This window comes from Betta splendens, chromosome 8, assembly GCF_900634795.4.
Source record: "Betta splendens chromosome 8, fBetSpl5.4, whole genome shotgun sequence".
In the NCBI taxonomy this organism is placed as follows: domain Eukaryota; kingdom Metazoa; phylum Chordata; class Actinopteri; order Anabantiformes; family Osphronemidae; genus Betta; species Betta splendens.
The window spans coordinates 2,596,552-2,617,574 of record NC_040888.2 but is presented as its reverse complement, the minus strand read 5'-3'; the positions used below and the strand labels follow the sequence as shown (position 1 = coordinate 2,617,574).

Genomic DNA, 21,023 nt, shown 5'->3' with positions numbered 1-21,023 from the left:
CTCTCCTCCTCCAGAACATGGCGGCAGAGGGGGAGGAAGCCGGGAAGGGTGTGACCACGGCGGCTTAACTTGCTCGGGACGCGACAGGCCCTTCACACCCTGCGGGAAATGTGACACAGCGAGTCCGGGAAGGCAGCGTTTCCCCGGCGGCCAGGTGTGTCTGAGAGGCCCGTGTGGCCCCCGCACGGTGTCTCATCATGTATTTGAAGTTAGCGCAGGGGTGACATTCAACAGGGTGGACGGGTCGCTGAGAACACAACACGCATCAGCACTGATTACAAAGTCTGCTGGGGCCTGACAACATGTCATTTGAAGTCACATTCCTTGTCTCTTTGACCCTTTCTGTCCCTGATGAGGCGTCTCAGCTCCAGGAAACCAGAGACTTCTCAGAATCCACTTGCGTAATTTTCCCACTTACAAAACAAAGTCTGGGATAATGACACGTCGCTGCATAACGTATGAGCCTGCGTCGTCGGTTTCCAGTGAAGGCCCGTGTGCTGCAGGTGTGTCTGGACCGGCAGCGCTCATGGAAGAGCAGCATTCCATCGCTTTGCATGGAGTGTGGGATGGGAGGGACGCGCAGAGTCATGAGCTGCTGTTGTTTACTTAAACACAGCTCTATGAATAGAAATGACAGGTTCCCGTTGCCTAAAATAGACGGAGGCAGAGCTCCCGGCGACGGTTTCACACGTCTGGACCTCCGACACCTGAACGGGAGCGTGTGTCCAGCGCGGTCGCACATGTGGGCGTCTCTTTAACTCAGTGGACGAGGCCAAGCTGATCCCTGAGCGTGTGCTGCTCTCTGTTGTTGTTAGGGTGAAAGTCAGCGTTTACTACGAGCAGGTTGTTTAGATATGGTTTTATTCTCATGATGTGGAGCTGAACTGAGCTGACATTTACAAATGAGGACTCAGACCTGCAGCGACAGTGCTTTTTATTTCTAGCTTTGGTTTTTAGTTATTAAAACAAATTGTTGACTCGTTCGATCAGACTTCAAAACAAACACTCGTAAAGCACAACACCATCCCTCGGAAAAGTCAATAATTTGGTTATGATCCTATTAAATACAGGAAGGACTAGGTGTCAAAAAGAGAAGGACATGCAAAAAGAATTACATTACATTACATTAATAAAACTAACACATTTGCATTTTATGCACATTCAAACTTGGTAAATACAAAATAAACTCAATAAATGATCATTAAATACAATAGTTTTCTATTTAACTATTTCATGTGTGTGTATGCCCCCTGCAAATCCCATCATCCATCTGCAGGTCCACTTTCAGCCAGTAGGGGTCAGGAGTGATCTGCACATTCATCTGAAGCTCTGTAGTAAGTCATATGTACTTGTGACCTTTTATGTAAAAAGTCCTAATCAGCCATTTAATATCAACACAACAACCTCACAGTTAGTCACACATTCAGTGAATTACACTGTTGTTCCATAGATGTTGTTACGTTTAACATCAAACCATAAAGTAGACTTATTTCCATTTAGATGTTACAGTTTCACAGCCTATAAATATTATAGTTATTTATACTAATAGCTCACATTAGTTATTCATTCTCTGTCCTTGTGTATCAGACTATTTCAGATCCCCATTTTAAACTACTCATGACATTAGACAATACACAAACCCTCACACATCATTGTGAAATATTTTTGCCATAACATTATATAATCACCTCTGCACCGATGCAGGCAATGACAGTATATCACAGTTACAGCACCAGCTCCCAAGTGATAATAATAGGAAAACTACCTAGGGGTCTGTATGAATATTGACGTCTAACGAGGAAACAATGGGCCTGGTGGTTGCCTGCGATGCGAGAAGAACTGGAGCATCGTTCAACAACCTGCCAAGTGCATGTGTGTGTGTGTGGGGGCGCTGGTGGGGCTCCGTCTTTGGCCCGCTGTGGTACACGTGATCCCAGGGGCAGAAATCAGCAGAAAGGCACCAGAGGACACAAAGCATGACACAGGATCATGTGTAATACCTGCCTCTCCTGCCAGCTTATTAGCTGAGGCTTTAATGCTGGTGCAGATTGGACCCGAGGAAGGTGAGCAGGAAGAAACGTGCTTCACAGCTCTAACGACGGACACTCAACCGATCAGCAGCTCTGAGCGCTGACAGGTGCCCCTGGTTTGAGTGTTTTAGGCAGCAGGTGGACATTTTGTCCTAATGGCAGGAAAAGCGGTCGAGCGTAAGGATTCGGGTGAACACGTCCGACCCATGGAGCAACCGTGCATGTGTGGATGTGCTGCAGCCGGGCCGGGTTCCACAGCCCAGCCTCAGGCCTCAGGTGGAGGGGACCAGGGCAATGTTAGACAGGTGGTCATAGTGTCTGCTGTGCTTAGCTCACTTAGCTAAAGTCATCTCAGTGGTGGTAAATTATATTTAATTGTTCATTTGATGTTAAAATCCATAATTCAGCGACACTCGGGGACTGAATGAATGAATCCTCCTCTCCTATGTGTTGTCGACACACTCTCTGGTCTAGTGCGTATCCCATATACTGCAAAACAAGCTGACGCGAGTGGAACTAACACTTACACAGGAAACATTAATAATAAACTGCGGTAATCTCACTCGGCTGCAAAGAGACAGATTAATTCAAACAGCAACAGTATTTTCAGCACAGCTCACTGCCAGGTTTGATTATATTCCCCCATAACAGACTGGGAGGAATCAATGATTAACGCGCCACATGCTGCTTCAGGTGAAGCATGCGTATTTTTACACCAAACTCTTCAACTCCTGCCAGTGTCATGAATAAGACAATTACTGATCTGTTTAATCTGTGCATCAGCGCGGACAAGAGGTGGAAGTGTTTAATAGTGACGGGTGCGCGCAGACCGAGAAAATGGGAGATAAAAAAAATGTTCACCGCGGACCAATTAATAGGAGCGAAGGGAGAAAGAACTGTTTCACATTTAAAACAAACAGAGTGTGGAAGGAGAGACAAGTGATTAAGAAGCGAGTCTAACGAAAAACACCGTCATTGTGCCCGGTATTTCTGAAGGAAGTGTCGCACAGGAAGAAGGTTCCGCTGCAGGATCCTGAGCAGCAGGGTGTCAGAATGAACCTTCACACCACAGTTCATGATGATGATGCAACACACGCACAACTACAGGTCAGCTCATCGCAGCGGTGACGTTTGATGACTGACACCTGGCTGGAAACAGACACAGGAAGTGATGTGACTGCGTGGACTCAGTCTGCGACGACCAGCGGCTCCTGGAGGACGCGGCTCCTGGAGGACGTGGCTCCTGGAGGACGCGGCTCCTGAAGGCGGCTCCTGAAGGCGGCTCCTGGAGGACGCGGCTCCTGGAGGACGCGGGCTCCTGGAGGACGGGCGGCTCCTGGAGGACGCGGCTCCTGAAGGCGGCTCCTGGAGGACGCGGCTCCTGGAGGACGCGACTCCTGGAGGACGCTCCTGGAGGGACGCGGCTCCTGGAGGACGCGGCTCCTGGAGGACGCGGCTCTTGGACGCGACTCCTGGAGGACGCGGCTCCTGGAGGACGCGGCTCCTGGAGGACGCGGCTCTTGGACGCGGCTACTGGAGGACGCGGCTCCTGGAGGACGCGGCTCTTGGAGGAGCCGGTCCCATGGACGGACGCGGCGTACTGGAGGACGGGGGCTCTGGAGGACGCGACTCCGTGGCAGGACGCGGACTCCGGGGAGGACGCGGCTCCTGGCGGACGCGGTCTACGCTATGAGGACGCGGACTCTCATGGAGACGCGGAGCTCTGGGACGCGGGCTCTGGCTCACTGGAGGACGCCGGCTCCTGGAGGACGCGGCTCTCTTGGGAGGCTAGGAGGACGGCGGACTCCTTGGAGGACGCGGCTCTGGAGACGCGGCTCCTGAAGGAGCGGCTCATGGAGGACGCGGCCGTGAAGGCAGCGCAAGGAGTGAGAGGAGAAGGGCTGGCAACTGGCGCGGCATACGGAGGACGCGGCTCCTGGGAGCGGATCAAGAGAAGAGCGGCTCGCGGAGGACGAGGACATGGCCGGCGTATATGGAGCGGCTACTGGAGGACGCGGCTCCTGGAGGACGCGGCTCCTGGAGGACGCGGCTCCTGGAGGACGCGGCTCCATGACGGGTCACTCAGCGCTGCTAAAAGCAGGAGGTTCCAGTCCGGGCACTTCCACTTCCCCTTCTGCTCCCTGTCACCACGTGTCCAGGCCTCCGCTCTTCCTCCTCCACGTCTTGTCACGTCTGAGTCAAACGAGCAGCCGTCTGGGGATTTCCTGGACAGAACTGCACATTAACACTGTCCGCTTTGGTCTGAGAATGACTTTTGTTGTTGCTGTCTCAGACACGCAACAGATGATCAGATTGCAGGTGATGCCTCTCTGAGTTAAGTCACATCCACTCATTTCTGACTGTGGCTTTCATTACCTTGTGAAACTAACATTAGACTATGAAGCAGCTGATCAGACGTTGAGCTGTGTTCAGCACTAGGACATTTATAGAAATGACTATTTTAAAAGAAGGAAATTTAGTTAGAAACTGATTGTTCCAGCAAACAGTCAGTTCCCACTAGATTTCTTCTAGTTTCCTCTTTTTGAATGCAAATTTCATTTTACTGAAAAAAGAAAACAATGTAGCAGCAAAGTACTGAAATCAAAGTAGGTTTTAAACTAGTCATATTGGAAAGTGTCCATTATTATTATTTTCCATTTTCCATTTCGAGGTGTCTTTGCCTCATTGATCTTCGGGTAGGAGCAGGATTTTTCACTATGGGTGAAAATCGTAAAGAGTGCACGACCAAGCACTCAAGATTGATGACGCATCTGAAACGGCCAGCACTAGCTTGAGACAAATAAACGTGCTCCCTGCCACAAAGCGTGAAGAGATGTAGAGGAGGAAGGTAGATAAGAGAGAGGAATAGGAGGGGAGAAGGAGAGAGGAGAGAGATTCAGAGACGTAAAAAAGGGAAAGAAAGAACAGGTGAACAGAAGTGCAACGACGGAGCAAGACGAGCAGTGCGCCATGAGTGACATGAAGGAGTTAACGCATTCATGAGCAAGTGAGCACAGAGGGTACATATGAGAAAGATTGAGTGATTAGGATACGGAAGAGAGAAAAGAGGAGAGGCACGCAGAGAAGAGAAGAGAGAACAAGAGAAAAAGACAGAGAGAAGGAGAAAGGAGAGAGAGAAGAAAAGAAGAGATGAAGAGCGAGTAAAAAAGAAAGAAGAGAGAAAGAGAACAAAGAAGAGAGGGAGAGAGAAGAGAGAGAAGAGACGAAATGAGGAGAAAGCGAGAGAGAAGAGAGAAGAGAGAGAAGAGAGAGAGTGAGATGGGAGAGAGAGTAAAGAGAGATGGAGAGAGTAGAACGGAATAAACGATGAGAGAGAGATGGAGAGAGAGAAGAAGAAAAGGAATGAGACAGAAAGGAAAAAAAAAAAAACATAGAGAAGAGACAAGAAGAAGAGAGAAGAAGAGAAGACGAGGAGAGAGAGAGAAGAGAAGGAAAGAGAGAGAGAGAAGAGAGAGAGGAGGAGAGAATAAAAAAGAAAGAGTGAAGAGAGCGATGAAGAGAAAGAACTCAGAAGCCGAGAAGCAGTAGGCACAGAGCGGAACAGATGGATCGAAAAACAGAATACGAACAGGACCAGCACACAAATGAGGGGAAGAAAGAGAGTAGAGAGAGAGAGAGAGAGAGAGAGAGAGAGAGAGAGATGAGAGAGAACAAAAGAGAAGCGAGGGATGAACATAGTATAGCGAGAACACTAGTATTCTCCTCGAGCTGCAATCCCAACTATGCTCTCTCGATTCTCTCTCTCTCTCTCTCTCTCTCTCTCTCTCTCTCTCTGAACGTTACTCATGGCAGTGTGTTGCTGAGCAGCAGCCAGTCGCGTTTTTCCCCTCGTCGAGCTCACTCGCTCCGTCTCTCTCCGTCTCTCTCCTCCTCCTCTGACCCTCTCTCGCGTTCTCGGGCTCAGAGACACCAGACCTCCGCTCTCCGTCTCCGTCTCCTCTCAACCTCTCACTCATTTCACGGTATCGTCGTTTTCTCCCGTGATCTCGTTTTCTCTTCTTCCCTACCCCTGTTCCAGGCGCGTTACTGGGGGGGTCCCAGGGGGTTAGAGAGTGGGTGAGTGTGTGTGTGTGAGTGTGTGTGTGAGGTGGGGGGGTTTCAACATGGAAGCAGTGGCACTGTATACATTTCGTGCCACAGAGAGCGATGAACTCAGCTTCAACAAAGGAGACTTGCTCAAGGTAAAGAAAAACTTTGTGACTGATCAGCTGAGTGTTGGTGTCTGACTTGAAACTTGTCTTCAATGTAAAGCAGTGTTTGTGTGACAGCTGGGTGTCGTGGGCATTGTGTGCAGTCAGAGGCTCGGCTGGCCCGGCGTTTACGTTCACAGACGCTTTGTGTGACTCGCTCCGTGTCTGGGTTTTGGTGCTTGGAGCGGCGGGGACTTCCTGAACTTTGTGCTGCGTGCCCATCGTATGGCAAACTGTCATGGCCGCCCCGTGGCCTCGCTCGCTGCTTCCTCCCGCCTGCCGCCTGCTGCTGCTGAGCTCAGGGTGGCTGCTGCATTTACCCAGCACACCTGGGCGCCGGTAAATTCCCAGTAAGAATTTACCCAGAATATGTAAATACAATATGAAAATATAAAGCAAACCCAGTTGAAGCCCAGCTGTTGTACAGTTCTGATGGATAGGCGCCCAATTGCAATTCTGAGCTTGTTCCTGCACAGCTGGAAATTACTGTAGTAGAAAATTATCCCTCCAAGACATTAGCACTAAACCTCGGCTAGAGCTTCTTTCTAGATTTATAGCATGGCACCAGCTGTTCGGCGCTCAAACGTGGACAAAGCCACTGAAGAAGTGAGATTAACGTGTCCGGTGGATTTAACGTCAGTAGATCTGAGCAGTGCTGCAGTGGGAGAAGCTCTGAGTCCTGGACTGGGCAGCCTCTCATGCATATTTTAATCTCATAATTACTAGTATTTACAACATCATTTTATTTGCCAAAGCTGAATTAATGCTGTCTTAACAACCTGTGGTTTTTTATGGTAGTCACACATTTATTGTAACCACATTTACTTTCCACCAGCTGAGGTGAAATCGCTTGTCTCCATCAGAGCAGTTCTGGGTCAGACTTGGGTCAAACACAACCAGTGTGAGAATGTTTGAGAACTAAAATCACTTTGGTAGAAAAGATAACTTTTGTGGGAGTGTTTTAGTCTTTTTGTGGTGTCGCTGGTGGCAGAGCTGCTCCCTTCCCCACCGCGCTGCCAGCGCGGATGAAAGCAGATATTTTTATGCATCCATCTATTGTTGTGCAGGAGCCATGTGGCCATGAATCACTCAGACTCCAGAAGAAACGAGAGAAGCAGCTCCACGGTGACATGAAAACGTGGCTGCTCCGACGTCCTGTTTAAAGCTGATTTTAATTGGGTTTGGATGGTGCGACTGCCCTGTCACCTGTCAGCACCAACGTCTGACAACCAGCGAAGCCAGGATCCAAGTGTCTGGTCCAAGACGGAGAACGGGTTCTGCGGCTCCGAGTCCGAGTGTCTGAAGACGTTTACTCTGTGGTGTCAACGTTCCTGCGAATCATTTTGCACTTCTTCCTGTCTGCACTTTGGGGCTTATTTAAGAATTCATTATGTAATTGTTAAATCTGTTGGTGTGAACCGGAAGCTACTGAGTCAGTCACAGCTGAATTAGTCAGGGTGGTCGTGGATAAACAGTCTAATTATAGATTTCCTATACAGATTCTAAGAGATGGGTCTAAAAGCTGCTGCTGCTGCTGTCAAAGACGCTCTTCTGTCTCAGTTAATAAAGAATAATGAAAGACGCAGACGTAAAGAGATGAGAGACTACAATGGGTTCCGTTCCCAAGATGTTCATCATAAACACAACAAATGAGCATCTGGATGTTTTTCACGTGGGACGCAAAGATTTGAGACCTGTTTACTTGTCGAGAAAAGAGAAAGAGATGATTTCATGACAAAGGGAAGTGCTTGAACTGTGACGCACCTCACGGTGAAGGTGGGGGGGGGTCTCTATCAGATGAATGAGAAGAGGATGTTGATCAGGAGTCAGCGACATGAACGGGGGCCGCTCTGGTTCCGCTCCGGTTCCGCTCCGGTTCCGCTCCGGTTCGGTCTCCAGTCCCAGCAGGACACACGTGGGCTCCCACTAATAATAAACGCTCTGTTCAGCACCGAGACTGTTCCACTTTGTGACTGATGCTGTGAGCAGTAAATCACTTCCTACTGCAACATGCACATGTCCAGCCTGCATGAAATGACACGTCGAACAGCACAGGAACGTTCCGACGGAGGGGGACGTCGCCCGAGGAACTCTCCATCACAGCTGCACCAGCCTCAGTGCAGACGGCGACACACTGGGTCCTGTTCAGGTCCAGTTAATGAATGCAAGTGATCCAAAACACCCCAGCCCTGGTTTTATTCAGGATGAATGAACAGGAGGCTGTCACCTGCCTGTTCACTATGGCCACATGTGGCTGTTTGTCATTAATCTGGTGTAATGTCAGCGGGTGCAGCTTTAACAGAGTTAAATCCCAGCATCATCATGTAACGTTATCTATGTAATCCAGTTCAGACCAGATCTGTTCACAGGCCCTTGTGTAATCATGAAGGTCTTCGTGTGGCATTTTGATCTTGCCAATAATCTTGTGTGGAATTTATGTGGACTGATGGTTCACACGAAGACGGATGAGAGCCGCTGTAGCGGATAATAGGAGAGAAAACTGATGTAGCGAGGGAGGGAGGGAGGGAGGGAGGGAGGGAGGGAGGAGTGATGCCGGCCTCTCACCCGGTAGTAATGGCCTGCGTCCACATCATTACAGCAGCATTTCATCCGTGTGTGTGTGTGTGTGTGTGTGTGTGTGTGTGTGTGATGGCTCCTAGATCACCAACATGGAGGATGATCCCAACTGGTACACAGCTGAGCTCCACAACCGAAAAGGCTTCGTGCCAAAAAACTACATCAACCTACGGCCATACGCGTAAGTACACACACACACACACATACACACACACACACACACACACACACACACACACACACGCACACACACGCACACACACACACGCACACACACGCACACACACACACACGCACACACACACGCACACACACGCACACACACACACGCACACACACACACACACACACACACGCACACACACACGCACACACACACACACACACACACACACACACACACACACACACACACACACACACACACACTCATCTGTAAAGCGGACGACGGCGCCTCACGCGTCCGGCGCTGGTCTGCCTCAGCAGCTCATCAGTGAGTGTGCAGCGCTCCGGGCTCTCTCCGCTCTGGACATCTGCACTCCGGTGTGAGGCAGCTTCCCAACGGGACGCTCACTCGCTGCCTTACGTAACCACATGATACGGCCGCGCATGCTGGTCTCCATCGCATGGCCGTGCACCAGCTGGCGACATTCGTCTGTGGTGGGCAGCGGCCCGTGTGCTCCCTCCTCCACCGTTGGACTGCTCTGTCCTGATCCGATCCCAGCCGCTCACCTGAGCAGGACGAGAACCCCCTCATCACACAGAGTTTATTAATAACCGCCCTGCTGCCGTTTGCGTTGATCTGTGCTCCCTGAACTTCTTCCCTGCAGCTGGTTCGCGGGCCGTATATCCCGAGGCGTGGCAGAAGGTCGGCTCAGACACAGGGAATGTGGAGCGTTCCTGGTCAGAGAGAGTGAAAGCGCTCCCGGAGAGTTCTCCATGTCTGTCAGGTAGGACCCGAACTACGCTGAACGCATCTAACACTCTCATTCCTCTATCCTCGTCCTACGTGCGTCCTCTTATTCCTGCATCAGGCCTGTTTCTCCCCAGGGATCATTAAAGATTCATCCCATTCCATTAAATACAGCCTTATTCAATTAGCAGCTTGTGTACGTGCTCATCCACTAATGCCGTCCACTCCAGTTAGCCCAGTGATGTCTCCCAACATGCATCTCCACATACAACACCACTGCCACATGTTTGCTAATTAAATCATAATTGGATGCGTGCATGGATGAGCGCGCGTCTGCGGTGGTGGCAGAGGAGGCGGTCGGGGGCGTGGCCACAGGGCGAGGGGCGGGGTAAGAGGGGGATCTGCAGCGCCCCCGGCCTCCTGGGAGCTGATCCCGTCTGGCACATTACAGTGTGCGGGGCTGCTGATTGGGCCGATCGCTCGTCCTGTCAGGCCACGGGGCCGGGGCTGCAGCTGAGGCCTGGGCCCGTGCTCCCGGGGGGGATGATGCCCTCACACACGGCCAAAGACTTGGACGTGGGAGCAGTCGTTTGTTTGGCTGGATGTGAAGTTGGTTGTGATGCTTCTCGGGAAGAGAAAGGTTTATTGCACAACCCTGGAGGAAGGAGCGAGGGGGGGTGGGGGGGTGCTAGCGCTCCGGGGACAGAGGATTTTGATGCTACTTACTTTTTGGCTGCTTGTTGATGTGTCTCTGGCTGCCGCCGCCGCTGCTGTTGCCGCTGGATGGTTTAGCAGCTTGAAAAATGGGTCAGGTGTTTGTGTTTGAGCGCGTGTGGTCCTCGTGAGCCACAGCAAACGTCCTGACGGCAGGAACTGTCCGGTTCTGACGTCACTCCCCACGAAATCGGAGCCACTTTCATGGCCTCGAGTGGAAGCAGACAGGGACAAACTGCAGGTGAGATCATGGAACACTCTGGATGTCAGGTCACTGTATAAACCACTGAGTAATAACAAATCAAATATTTACACTTGTTTACGGTAATTGTGTCAATCTACAGTTTGAGTCTGGAAAATAGACGCCATTAAAACAATCAGCAGACCAGTGTCTTTACTGGTCACTGCTGCAGTCTGGAAAATCAGTCAGAAAAACATTTTGGAGTGAATAATAGATTAAATGAAGGACACTTTTCAAAGGTGGCTGTGAAATGGCATGTGACAGTGTCCTGGTGGTTTATTCAGTAGCTTATTTTTGGAAAATGGAGCAAAGTGATGCCAACGCTGACGTTTCCAGAAATACATGATGAGGCCATTCTGCTCCGCGCTTCTTACTGACTCAGCAGAAGAGGCACCTGGCTTTTCATTTTAACTAATGAAGCTTTGGCTTTTTACTCAAATCAGGCGCGTCACCTTGAAAACACAGCTCCCACTGTGTCGATGCCACATCCTCAGCCTGTTCAAACACGTGTGGCTGTTTCCAGCCACGTCGTCCTCACAGCTGGACATTAACTCAAAGACAAAAGTGTGATCTGTGCTCATTAAAGTCCCTTTAAACACTTCACTTCTCCGCCGCGGCCTCACATTTCCCTGACTCAAGCCCGTTGCTGATGACTCACACAGCAAGTGCTGAATCAGGCTGTTTATTCAGCTACATAATCATCTTTGAGCTTTAAGTGACACGCGGTGTCCCTTGAATGTCGCCACTTGGGACACAATTTCATGCTAAGTGACTCTGGTTGACCCCTCGGATCATGTGCATCAGTTTAGTTGGACGCATTAATCCATTTAGTGAAAAGAGCGGAGAAAGAAAGCAGTCAGCTGTGAACTGGGGCTTCAAAATAAAAGCGCAGAGCCAGGAGCAGTCTGGGGAAGAAGTCGACTCCTTTTCAATAGTCCAATAAGCTCCGATCGCCTGCACCACAGCTCAGTGACACAACGAGACTTATGGGAGAGACAGAGATAAAAATAGGCTGCAGGAAATGTAAAGCGCAGTGACGAGGGCGAAGCGCTGGTGGCAGGTGGAGAGGGGCCAGTTGAAGTTCTGATTCCTGTTTTCTCCCACTGGCAACAGAACCGGACCAGCCGGTCCTCAGGGAGACAAAGCTGCTGGATTTATTCACAACTGCTTCTGTTCTCTGCTTTTCTCTGGATCGACAGCGTCTCCAGCTTCACACAGTCTCCTGAACCCGGCTGTTTGACTGGGACGTCCCCAGAGCCGGGCCTGATTAGCCTCGTCAGGATGCCAACGTGTATCCCCATACTTTTGGTACTTTTTGATCCTTTTTTAGATAAAAACCGCCCCGTCCAAATGCAGTATAGCACCGTTTTAAATGGCTCAGAACCGCGGTACCAACTGTGCAGGCCTAGTCCTGATACGCAGGCTTTAACACTGGCTGACTGTGATCCAGGGCCCGTTTTGACCCAGTTTGCTGCTTTGGTGCCACCTTTGCCTCTGTGGCTGTGAGAAGCCTTCTATTAAGGCTCTTTAAGCTCAAAGCTGTTGTTGTCAAGAAGCCTCCAAGAACTCCTCTAGTTAATTAGTCTCTCCTACGCGGATATCGATCCTCGGGACGTTTCTAAAACCAATTAGATCCCGTCTCCCCTCGGAGCAGCTCTGGCTCTGAAGCCGTATTTGCAGGATTACCTCAGTGAAAGCACCCCGACCAACAACAGCAGCTCCCAGTTTGTCTCATCAAACACGTGTTTGCTCAGGCTCACGGATCACATCGGCGCGTTCACCTGCTGCCTCCCTCAGCGTCTTTCATCATCCTCCCCTCATTGGCTCCGTCTCCGCTCCCTCGCGCCTCATCCATCTGTCTCCGCGGCTCTGCTTTATTTATGCTGCAGGAGACGCAGAACTTCCCTCGCGCTCGCTCGCCCGCCCGCTCGCTCGCCCGCTGACACACACTCAGCGCACGCAGCGCCGCCATCACACGGCCCGCGTGGACGCACGCGTGTCGCCCGTCACACGTGTCCTTCAGAGTCACGGAGTCCGAGTGACAGCTGGAGGTGCCGCAAACCCAGACGTCTGCAGCGGTTCAGATTAGAGAGCGAGTGAGCGACGGGCCGATGGAGAGAGAGAGAGAGAGAGAGAGAGAGAGAGAGACGCATGACCTTCACGCTTCTTGATCTGCGCTGAGGAAAAGTTTTAAAAATAACTCCCGTCTGCATCGACAGCGTATCTCTGTGTCCGTTCTATCTCAATCTATTTCATTTCCTCGGTCTCATTCTCTTTAATCTCTCGCTCTGGTTCTTTTACTTGGAAAAGGAACATAATCTCTTTATCGCTGTGAGCCTTAATTACACTGGATCAGGGAGATGAGAGGGCAGCTGGAGAGTGGGCTTCGTATGTGAGCGTGAGAGACTGAGTGGGACAAAGCTGAAAGCGCTGCTGCTTGTGTTAATGTGATCTTAATAACCTGCGCCACCTAGAAAACTGAACAAGCGTCAGAACCATTCTTCCGCCGCCGTTTAAAATAGTCTGCGTTTTCACATAATTGTGTGTCTGTTTATTCTCCAGTTGCACGGTTTTTGTTTGTGTTTCATCACTGTGGTTCAGTGGTGGAGTTGTGTTTCGCACTCCAGGGCAAAGTGAGTATTAAGATGTGAAGCGGTTGCTCAATAAATATTTGAATGGATTCCGGTCAGCGGTGCTGAGATGCTGCGTGGGTTTTTTTTTTTTATCTGTTCAGCTGCAGTTCGACATAAACAACCTGTGGACCATTCGCCTGATTCAACGTGAAAGGTGTCACATGTGATTGTGGTTCAGACCGTGTACTCACTCTGCTTCTGCCACGAGAGAACACTAGTGGAATGAAATCCGGCCTCAACGTCTCACATCTCACATCAGTGCCCAAAGAAATGACAAATTAAAGACTAACGTGCATCTGGCAACAATAAAGGTCCAGTTGCGTGGAGCGGAGTCTCATTTAAGAGGTCAGAGGTCGGATGAGATGGTGAAGAAAATGAGTCCTTTGAGTGTGATGCTGCTAGAATCCTCTGATTGGACTCATTGTGATTAATGAACAAACCCTCCATGTGGGAGGCACCAGCTGAAGCCCGGTCCTGCTGCAGCGCTGAGGCCGAGGTCCGTCATGCTCGTAGTCAAGTCGGGTTCTATCCATCAAACGCATGCAGCTGTGAAATTGTGCAACGTTCATAATTTTTAACTCAAAGCCCCCAAACAAACCGAACAATACACGCTAGACATGGGCTTTGTTCTTGACACCTGCAGGAAACGTGAACTAAGTGTAGGCGACTGAAAATGTTTCCTCGTTCCCCTTTTCTTAGAATGGAACTCGCTTTTATGGGTTTTATTGTGAATCCCCTGAAGGTGAAGTCCAGCCTACATCCTCTTCCTCCCTTTCAGCCCTCGTAAACCTTCGCTCATTGTTTCTTTGTCGTCTGGTTACGTCACCGGCCCACAGGTGCGCAGCTGGCGGCTGCAGTAACCGAGCCCCACCAGTGGGGGGCAGTGGAGAGCGGCCGACATCTGGAGAGACGTTAGAGGAGATAATCAGTTACAAGCTCAGTCTGCGGTTCAGTTTAAAGAGAATTAAAGCCCGCTGCAGTGTCAGTGCAGCTCCACGAGCTTCACATCTGGACTCAGAGCTGCAGGTTCTTCATGATTGAGTTGGTGACAGCAGAGAGGGAGGTGTAGCTGAATGCCATGCGGTCACGGGGGAGTCGGTCCTGCTTGTTGTGAATAGAGAAAGGAATTCTGGGCCAAACAAGCCGATGCTCATTTACCTTCTCCTGACGCTTGGATCAGCGCCAGTCTGGCGACAAAGAGCTCAGTGAGGTCCAAACGTGCAAATGTCATTGTGTCGCTCACTGTGAAGAAAAGGTGCCGTCCAATTTATTAAGCAGCGTTTATTTCCCTCTGCAATGTCATATTTCTCAAAGCATGCATGTGATTCATTGTACAACCTACTCTGTGACGTGTTTAGAAATATGGGGGCGCTGTATTGACTTCCGCTGCACACTGCATGCGGTTATATAACAGTGTGAACACGGTGGGATGTCCAGATTTCTAAAGATAAGCTGGCAGGTTACTTAGCAACCGCCAGCGAGCAGGACAGGGCACAGGTACGCGTGCCAGCGAATCCCGGCCAAACTGCTTTAATCATAACAACAAGGCATGAGCTGCAGCACCGGGGCTATTTTAATCCTGCTATTTACTATTATACGCATGCATTTAGTCCTTAAACATTTGTTTGCATTGTGAGAGATGAATCTATCAGCAAGCGTTCACGTTTGCTTGGCATCAACTGCTCCAGCCTTCGTCCAGTAAATGTCACTGTCTGCTGTCTCTTAATTAACAACACAAGCTGCTGTAAACGTCTTAACGTGGCGTAGCTGTCGACAGAACATATCGAGCTATAAACGCGGTAGGAAACAAGCAGCGAGGACAAACACTGAGCCTCGACACTGACAGCTGCGGCCCCCGCGAGGGCCGAAGGCCAAGACCGTTGCTCTGAACCCAAAGCTGCTCCAAATTTACTGTATGCGAAAGGCAGAACGTGATGGGAAGAGACACCCGACCTCAGGACAAGGCTACGGGAAAACTTCACTGAACGTGCACACACTTGAGTGTCTTTGCAAGGACTAGATGCAAAAAGAATACGCTTCAGACCTGTTATCGTGTAAACGTCTGGTTCTTGACTGATCCCTGACCAGCAACAGTGTACTACATGGTGGCTCATTGTCAAATCATCTGATCTCACATCAGATCTGAACTCATCTGCACTTTGACGTGTCTTTAACTGTGTCCGCAGCTACGGGGACCACGTGCAGCATTTCAAGGTGCTTCAGGACCGCTCCAGTCAGTACTACGTGTGGGACGAGCTCTTCTCCTCCCTGAACGAGCTGGTGGAGTTCTACCACAGCAACAGCATCGCCAAGGAGAGGACGGTGTTCCTGAGAGACCCCGAGCACTTCGCCAGGGTGAGCGCGCACACACACACACACACACACACACGTTAACGGCCAACTCTCAGGTAACTCTCCACCCGCTCCTCGTGCTGCTTGAAGACGAGCCGAACCTGCTCCGTAGCGGAGCCGACAGCGCCGGGACCGCTCCCGCTCCGGGCCAAACGTCCGGAGCAGCAGGCGTTGACGTGGAGGTGCCGCACGTAATGAAGGATCACAGCACCGCTGACGGATCGGAGCAGAACCGGATCAGTCACGTCGCGTGCTGATCCGGAGGGAGGGAGGAGAACTGAGCGTGGGCTAAACGTCACTCCAGGTCAAACACGCATGAGCCTGTGGAGTTTACGCACATGATATCAGATGATTTATTAGCAAGTTCAAGACCTGATTTACTGGTTCTAAACATAAGATCCACAGGAGGCAGAGCCGGTTTCTGGATGATTTGATCCTCCACCATCCTGATGTGACGCCCGACTCGGCTGTAACGCCAGGTTTAGTGCTAGTACATTTGTAACTTGACTCAGATCGGGGGAATAGAAGCAGGTGTCTGTCCATGTAAGAGGAAGCATGTTTAGACTTGAGATGTGGGATCATCATCTTTCTGTTCACTTCTGGACTGTTTCTGGTACATTTCCATTGGTGGAGCCTTCAAATTTTCTCATTCAAACCTTAAAGACCTCTCCACAGAGGGCACATGTAGCCCAGAACACTGGTCCGGCTCCACTATGACATCAGATAATAGGTCTCAGAGGGTTTTTCTTCATTTATTTCTAACTCTCGACAACCTTGACCTTTGTGTGTAATTACCCATGCACATTGCTTGAGGTTGATATTTGAGCTTTTGGATGAAATGCCTCAGAATCGATGGCATCAGCTTCTCATTAGCGTCAGCTGCTCCTAGTGTGTTTACTCTGAGGAGGCTGATGAGCCATAATTTACAGGCATCCTAGACGTTCTGTGATTCCATCAGATGCTTTAGATTATGTGAAGATTGGAATAATCTGAGCCTCACTCCCTGGAACACAGAGCACCCAGAGTTTAGCTCATAGACGTGTGGGCGTAACGCATTTATTACCCTCTGATTTCTGTTCCTGTCTAATAATAGCGTAACATCTTCCCAGTGATCGTCCTGTGACATTTCCTCGAGATGAGTTGATCCGGCTCCTTTGATGTGAGACGTGAATTGTGGGTGAAGCACTTTAACGGCAGCTGCGTTCTTTCCCAATGTTAGACGTTTATTATTGGATTAAAGGCTTTACTGCGATTCACTCAATTTTCTCTAAGAATCTTACATCAACAGTGTCTCAATCACTACTGAGTGCATATTTGCAAAAATTTATAAATCATAGTGAAACTACAAAGTTAGTTAATTATTGTTACATTTACTTAATTGTTCATTTGTTCTGATTCTCATTAGGAGTTTTCTGTGCCAGCTGCATTATTGTGCTTCATATCATTTATTAGGCTTCAGACACTCAAATCTGAATGCATCCTGTTAGATCACTGCGCCGCTCTGCAACGACCCCAGGACAATATTAATCTGAGCCGAGGAAGCTGAGGTGACGAAGGTGCTGTGTTTACCTACGTCCCGTCGTAGCCTTGGAGGACGATCTGTCGTTCTATATCAGATCACAGCAGCTTAGTCATAACTCTGCGTCTGAGGCCTTGTTTACTGTGGGTGACTGTTCTCTGAGGCCTTTTTCACAAATACAAGCAGACACCGGAGCCTCATCCAGTCTCACCTCAGCGTTCAATCGCTTTGGAAGGACTTGGTTTTTCCTGCGGATTCGCTGCGGATGCTGTGTGTGTAAAATATTAATGGTTTCCCACTCCTTCACTTACCTGCACATGGCTGCACCCTCCACGCTCACAGATGACTTACGGCGCCTCGCTTCTGACCAGAAGGGTCGGTTTTAGTCACGAACCCAACGAGGTGTGGTTTATTCGGCGTCTGTGCATCGCTCGCCATCTCGCAGGGTGCGTGCGGCGCCGAGCCGCCCCCCGCTGACGTCACGGAGCAACGAGGCCGCTGATCACCGGGGTCACGGACCACGAGCCTCCTTCCAAATCGCTGCTCCCACGGAACAAACTGCATGCATACGTGCAGGATTACCTGTGCACACGCCCCAGCGCACAAATGAGGGCCTGCACACAAACACACACGCACACACGAGTCTGGACTAGAGCCGTGGAACAATAACGGATAAGACAGTGAGGATTTGGCAGATTTGCAGGGATGATGGATCGTGTCTGCGCCTCCTGATTGTAATCCTGCCGTCTGCTTTGTGAGAGCATCGCCTGCCTCCACGCTGGGCATCGCTAAAACAGATACACAGACTCGCATGGAAAGCAGTATTGGTACCCCCCCCCCCCCTCATATCACATCCACTTTGCTCTGTGGGAGTGCAGCTGACAGCTAGGAGGCTGCTTAAGTTCAAGACGCTCTCCTCAAAATAGCTGCTTTTATTCTGCTACTCTTCAACTGCTTTTAGTTCGCGAGTCGACGGAGATCAGAGAAAGAGAAGAAAAACTACGGCGAAGTAGAAACTAGACGCCGTGCAGCGTTTGAAGGTCTGTGTCACCGCGGCGCGAACGTGAGCGCGTCGTTGTCGTTTAGGCTCATTAAAACTGTGCCTGACCGGCAAAGACGAGCGAGTGGCCTGAATTTCACGCTCCAACGTTCACACACTAAGGTAAAACCGAGCGTCGGTAGATGCAAAGGTGCCACGTGTGAACGTAAAGCGCCTGTCGCTCCTCTGCCCACCCGTTCCTCCCACTCGCTCACGGCACCTTTTCAACACCCGCGCAGACTTTATGCTAAGCTAAAGGTGCTATCAGTGCCCTTCAGTGGCCGTCAGAAAGACAGGTGACGATTGGTTTGTGGAATAAGCCTTTACCTGTGGGTAAAAGGAGGCAAAGAGCATTTTCTTTCACCCTTTTATCTAAACTTTATTCCTTAGGATTCGCCTGCTTATCACATCTGTCTGCAGCCACAAAGGCTCAGCCACAGTAATGTTTATAGCAGGCTGTAGATTAGTGGTAGATAAACTCCATTTATCGCGGTGTTCTTGTTCTGTTGGCTGCTACTGTCTGGTCTCGCACATTAAATGCATATTTAATATCAACGGCCTGACTGTGGCGTGGCTGAATAAATGTTAAATGAGAACAATAAATTAAACATGTGTCTACTTGATAGAAACATCCAATTCATTCTGTATTAAGTGGACAGTCAGCGTCAGAACACAGGCTGAGTTTGTTAATGGACCAAGATACGAATTCCTTTCTTCACGCAGCTGCGTCCAGATGCTGCAGTCACAGAGAGAGCGGGCATCAATCATGGTGTCACCTTTAACATCGTTGTCGTGGCAACCGTAATGAAAAATAATTGGATATACTAATAATAATGGAATAAAGAGTCCTACAGCGTTTGAAGTTCCTCCACAGAAGCTCATCGTCCGCACAGACACATTGTTTGTAAACATGCTTTATGTTCAATGGGTGACGTGACGATGATGATGATGGTGACTTCATCTCATGAACTCTCTTCTTCTTTTCCAGCGTTCCCACCACGCGCACGCTCTCTTCGACTTCACCCCCCATCACCCCTCTCAGCTGCGCTTCCTGCGCGGCGACGTCATCGAGCTCATCGACTGCTCCGACTCGTTGCGCTGGAGGGGGCGTTGCCATGGACACGTGGGCTACTTCCCGCCGGAATACGTCCAGACCATTTACCAATGCCAGTGACCTTAACCGAACCGCTCCCCCGGGTCCACGGCGGAGCTGGAGACCTGCCCCTCGCACCGTCCCCCTCCCCCTGTCCCTTTAAGTGTTTTGGAGCGTATGATTGACGAGCCGCCACTGAACATCTCATCATCACTCTTTTACCTGACTCCTCCCATTTTCCCATGACATCACAAGCCGCGGCCTCATCAACCACCGCTTGATCCCACACATGGACCTGTACACTGTGGACACACACACACACACACACACACACACACACACACACACACACACACACGCTCATCTGCTCATCAACAGTGGCTCACGGTGAATCGAGGCAACACACACTCACACTAACCTGATGTCACAACCACAAGCAGTGTGTGTGGCCCCTGGGAGCCTGTGGAGAAGGGCAGGGTGCTCCCGGCGGCACATGAGTCGGGATTTGCTCCGGTGCTGCGCCGCTGTCCCCACGAGGAGATGGGATGAGCCGAGCGGAGGCACAGGGAGGCATTGTACGCGGGACCAGACGCTGAGTCCAGATACCGACACAGGAGGCGCTCCTGTCTCTGTGTGAGCACAGAAGGCTTCCTGTAGAAAATACAGTCTGTGTGTTTAATGATGGTAAAATTAATGCGAGCGCGCGTGAGTGTGGAGACGCTGTGTGTGAAGGTGTGTGTGAACAGGAAGTGGGGCGAAGACGTAAAACGCTCAGCTCATTTTATGGATCATCTGTTTATATGTATTTATTCCTTATTCGTGTGTAATCTCATATATTCCAATCGAGAATAATCATTGTATGAAACTTGATTAGTTTAAGAAACTGCGTTGACTGCTCTTCTTCAACCTGTAATGACGAACCATTCAAATAAAGTCATTTACCTCTTTGACCTCGCAGCTCCGACGTTATTCACTAACATTTACGCCTCCTGCGCTGCGTCGCAGCCAGTTCATTCTCGCTTTCATGACATTTCATGCTCAAAATGTCACTTAATTGCAATTCTGTGACATTTAGCGCGGCGTTTGACGAGCCGTCCCTCAGAGCGAGCGGAGATGACGGGGCGAAGCATCAACGAGGACCACGATCAGGACGCGGAGGGTTCTGCCTATTCACAGTAACAGTAGCTCATTTTACATTAATACAGAACTAGAACATGAACACGTGAATAATACGCAGCAGGTGTAACACAGTGGTTTGTGCCCAAATGCCACTTAACGCGGTTAAGCGTCTTATAATAAACGGTGAAACGTGTCAGGGCACGGGCTGTCGTTTAATTGCGGTCACGATATCAGGTGTGAGTGTGTTATTATCAGCTGATCGCACACAAACACGAGCGGAGAGCGCATCATAATGCGCGTTGTGCGGTGACACTGGAGCGGCGGCATGCGAAGAATGCCGCGTGACGGGCGTCCGAGACGAAGCAGGAAGCGGGTTTGTTTCCGTAGCGCTTCACGCCTCACTGACTTCTCGTCCTCCTCTCGATTCCTCCTCACAGTCACCTCTGACTCGCCAGCGACAGTCAGTCAATGGAGGAGGCCATAAATAGCGCGCCCGTTCGCTGCCTTTTAACTGCCGAGTCACTTTGAAGCGGGCGCGCGGCACACGAGCGCTGTGATGTGTGCGCGCGCGCGAGAGAGAGA

The 21,023-nt window shown here is 50.3% G+C and overlaps 1 protein-coding gene and 1 long non-coding RNA gene across 4 annotated transcripts; one reads left to right on the top strand and one right to left on the bottom strand.

Moving 5' to 3' along the window:
• Window positions 1-24: 24 nt before the first annotated feature.
• Window positions 25-20,272, top strand: grapa (GRB2 related adaptor protein a). Of its 3 annotated transcripts, none has more exons than XM_055510943.1 (5): window positions 25-154; window positions 8,902-8,999; window positions 9,649-9,768; window positions 15,506-15,674; window positions 19,218-20,272. In XM_055510943.1, the coding sequence occupies exons 2-5, from the start codon at window positions 8,911-8,913 to the stop codon at window positions 19,401-19,403; spliced, it is 564 nt and encodes a 187-aa protein (XP_055366918.1). In that variant the 5' UTR covers window positions 25-154; window positions 8,902-8,910; the 3' UTR covers window positions 19,404-20,272. The 3 variants fall into 3 exon arrangements, with proteins under 3 accessions (XP_055366918.1, XP_055366916.1, XP_029015113.1); XM_055510941.1 differs by lacking the exon at window positions 25-154 and adding an exon at window positions 1,311-1,334; XM_029159280.3 differs by lacking the exon at window positions 25-154 and adding an exon at window positions 5,851-6,232.
• On the bottom strand, window positions 9,002-12,736 carry LOC129604486 (uncharacterized). Its single transcript, XR_008695403.1, has 3 exons — window positions 12,468-12,736; window positions 10,458-10,654; window positions 9,002-9,550 (listed from the first exon to the last, which is right to left on the bottom strand). It is a non-coding gene; the product is annotated as an uncharacterized LOC129604486 (long non-coding RNA).
• Window positions 20,273-21,023: the final 751 nt, after the last annotated feature.

Bases quoted from the DNA above. Each gene is read 5' to 3' on its own strand.
- grapa (XM_029159280.3), top strand. From the start codon at position 6,155: ATGGAAGCAGTGGCACTGTATACATTTCGTGCCACAGAGAGCGATGAA. The intron at 9,000-9,648 runs GTAAGTACACAC...TCTTCCCTGCAG, and splicing joins ATCAACCTACGGCCATACGC to CTGGTTCGCGGGCCGTATAT. The intron at 15,675-19,217 runs GTGAGCGCGCAC...CTTCTTTTCCAG, and splicing joins ACCCCGAGCACTTCGCCAGG to CGTTCCCACCACGCGCACGC.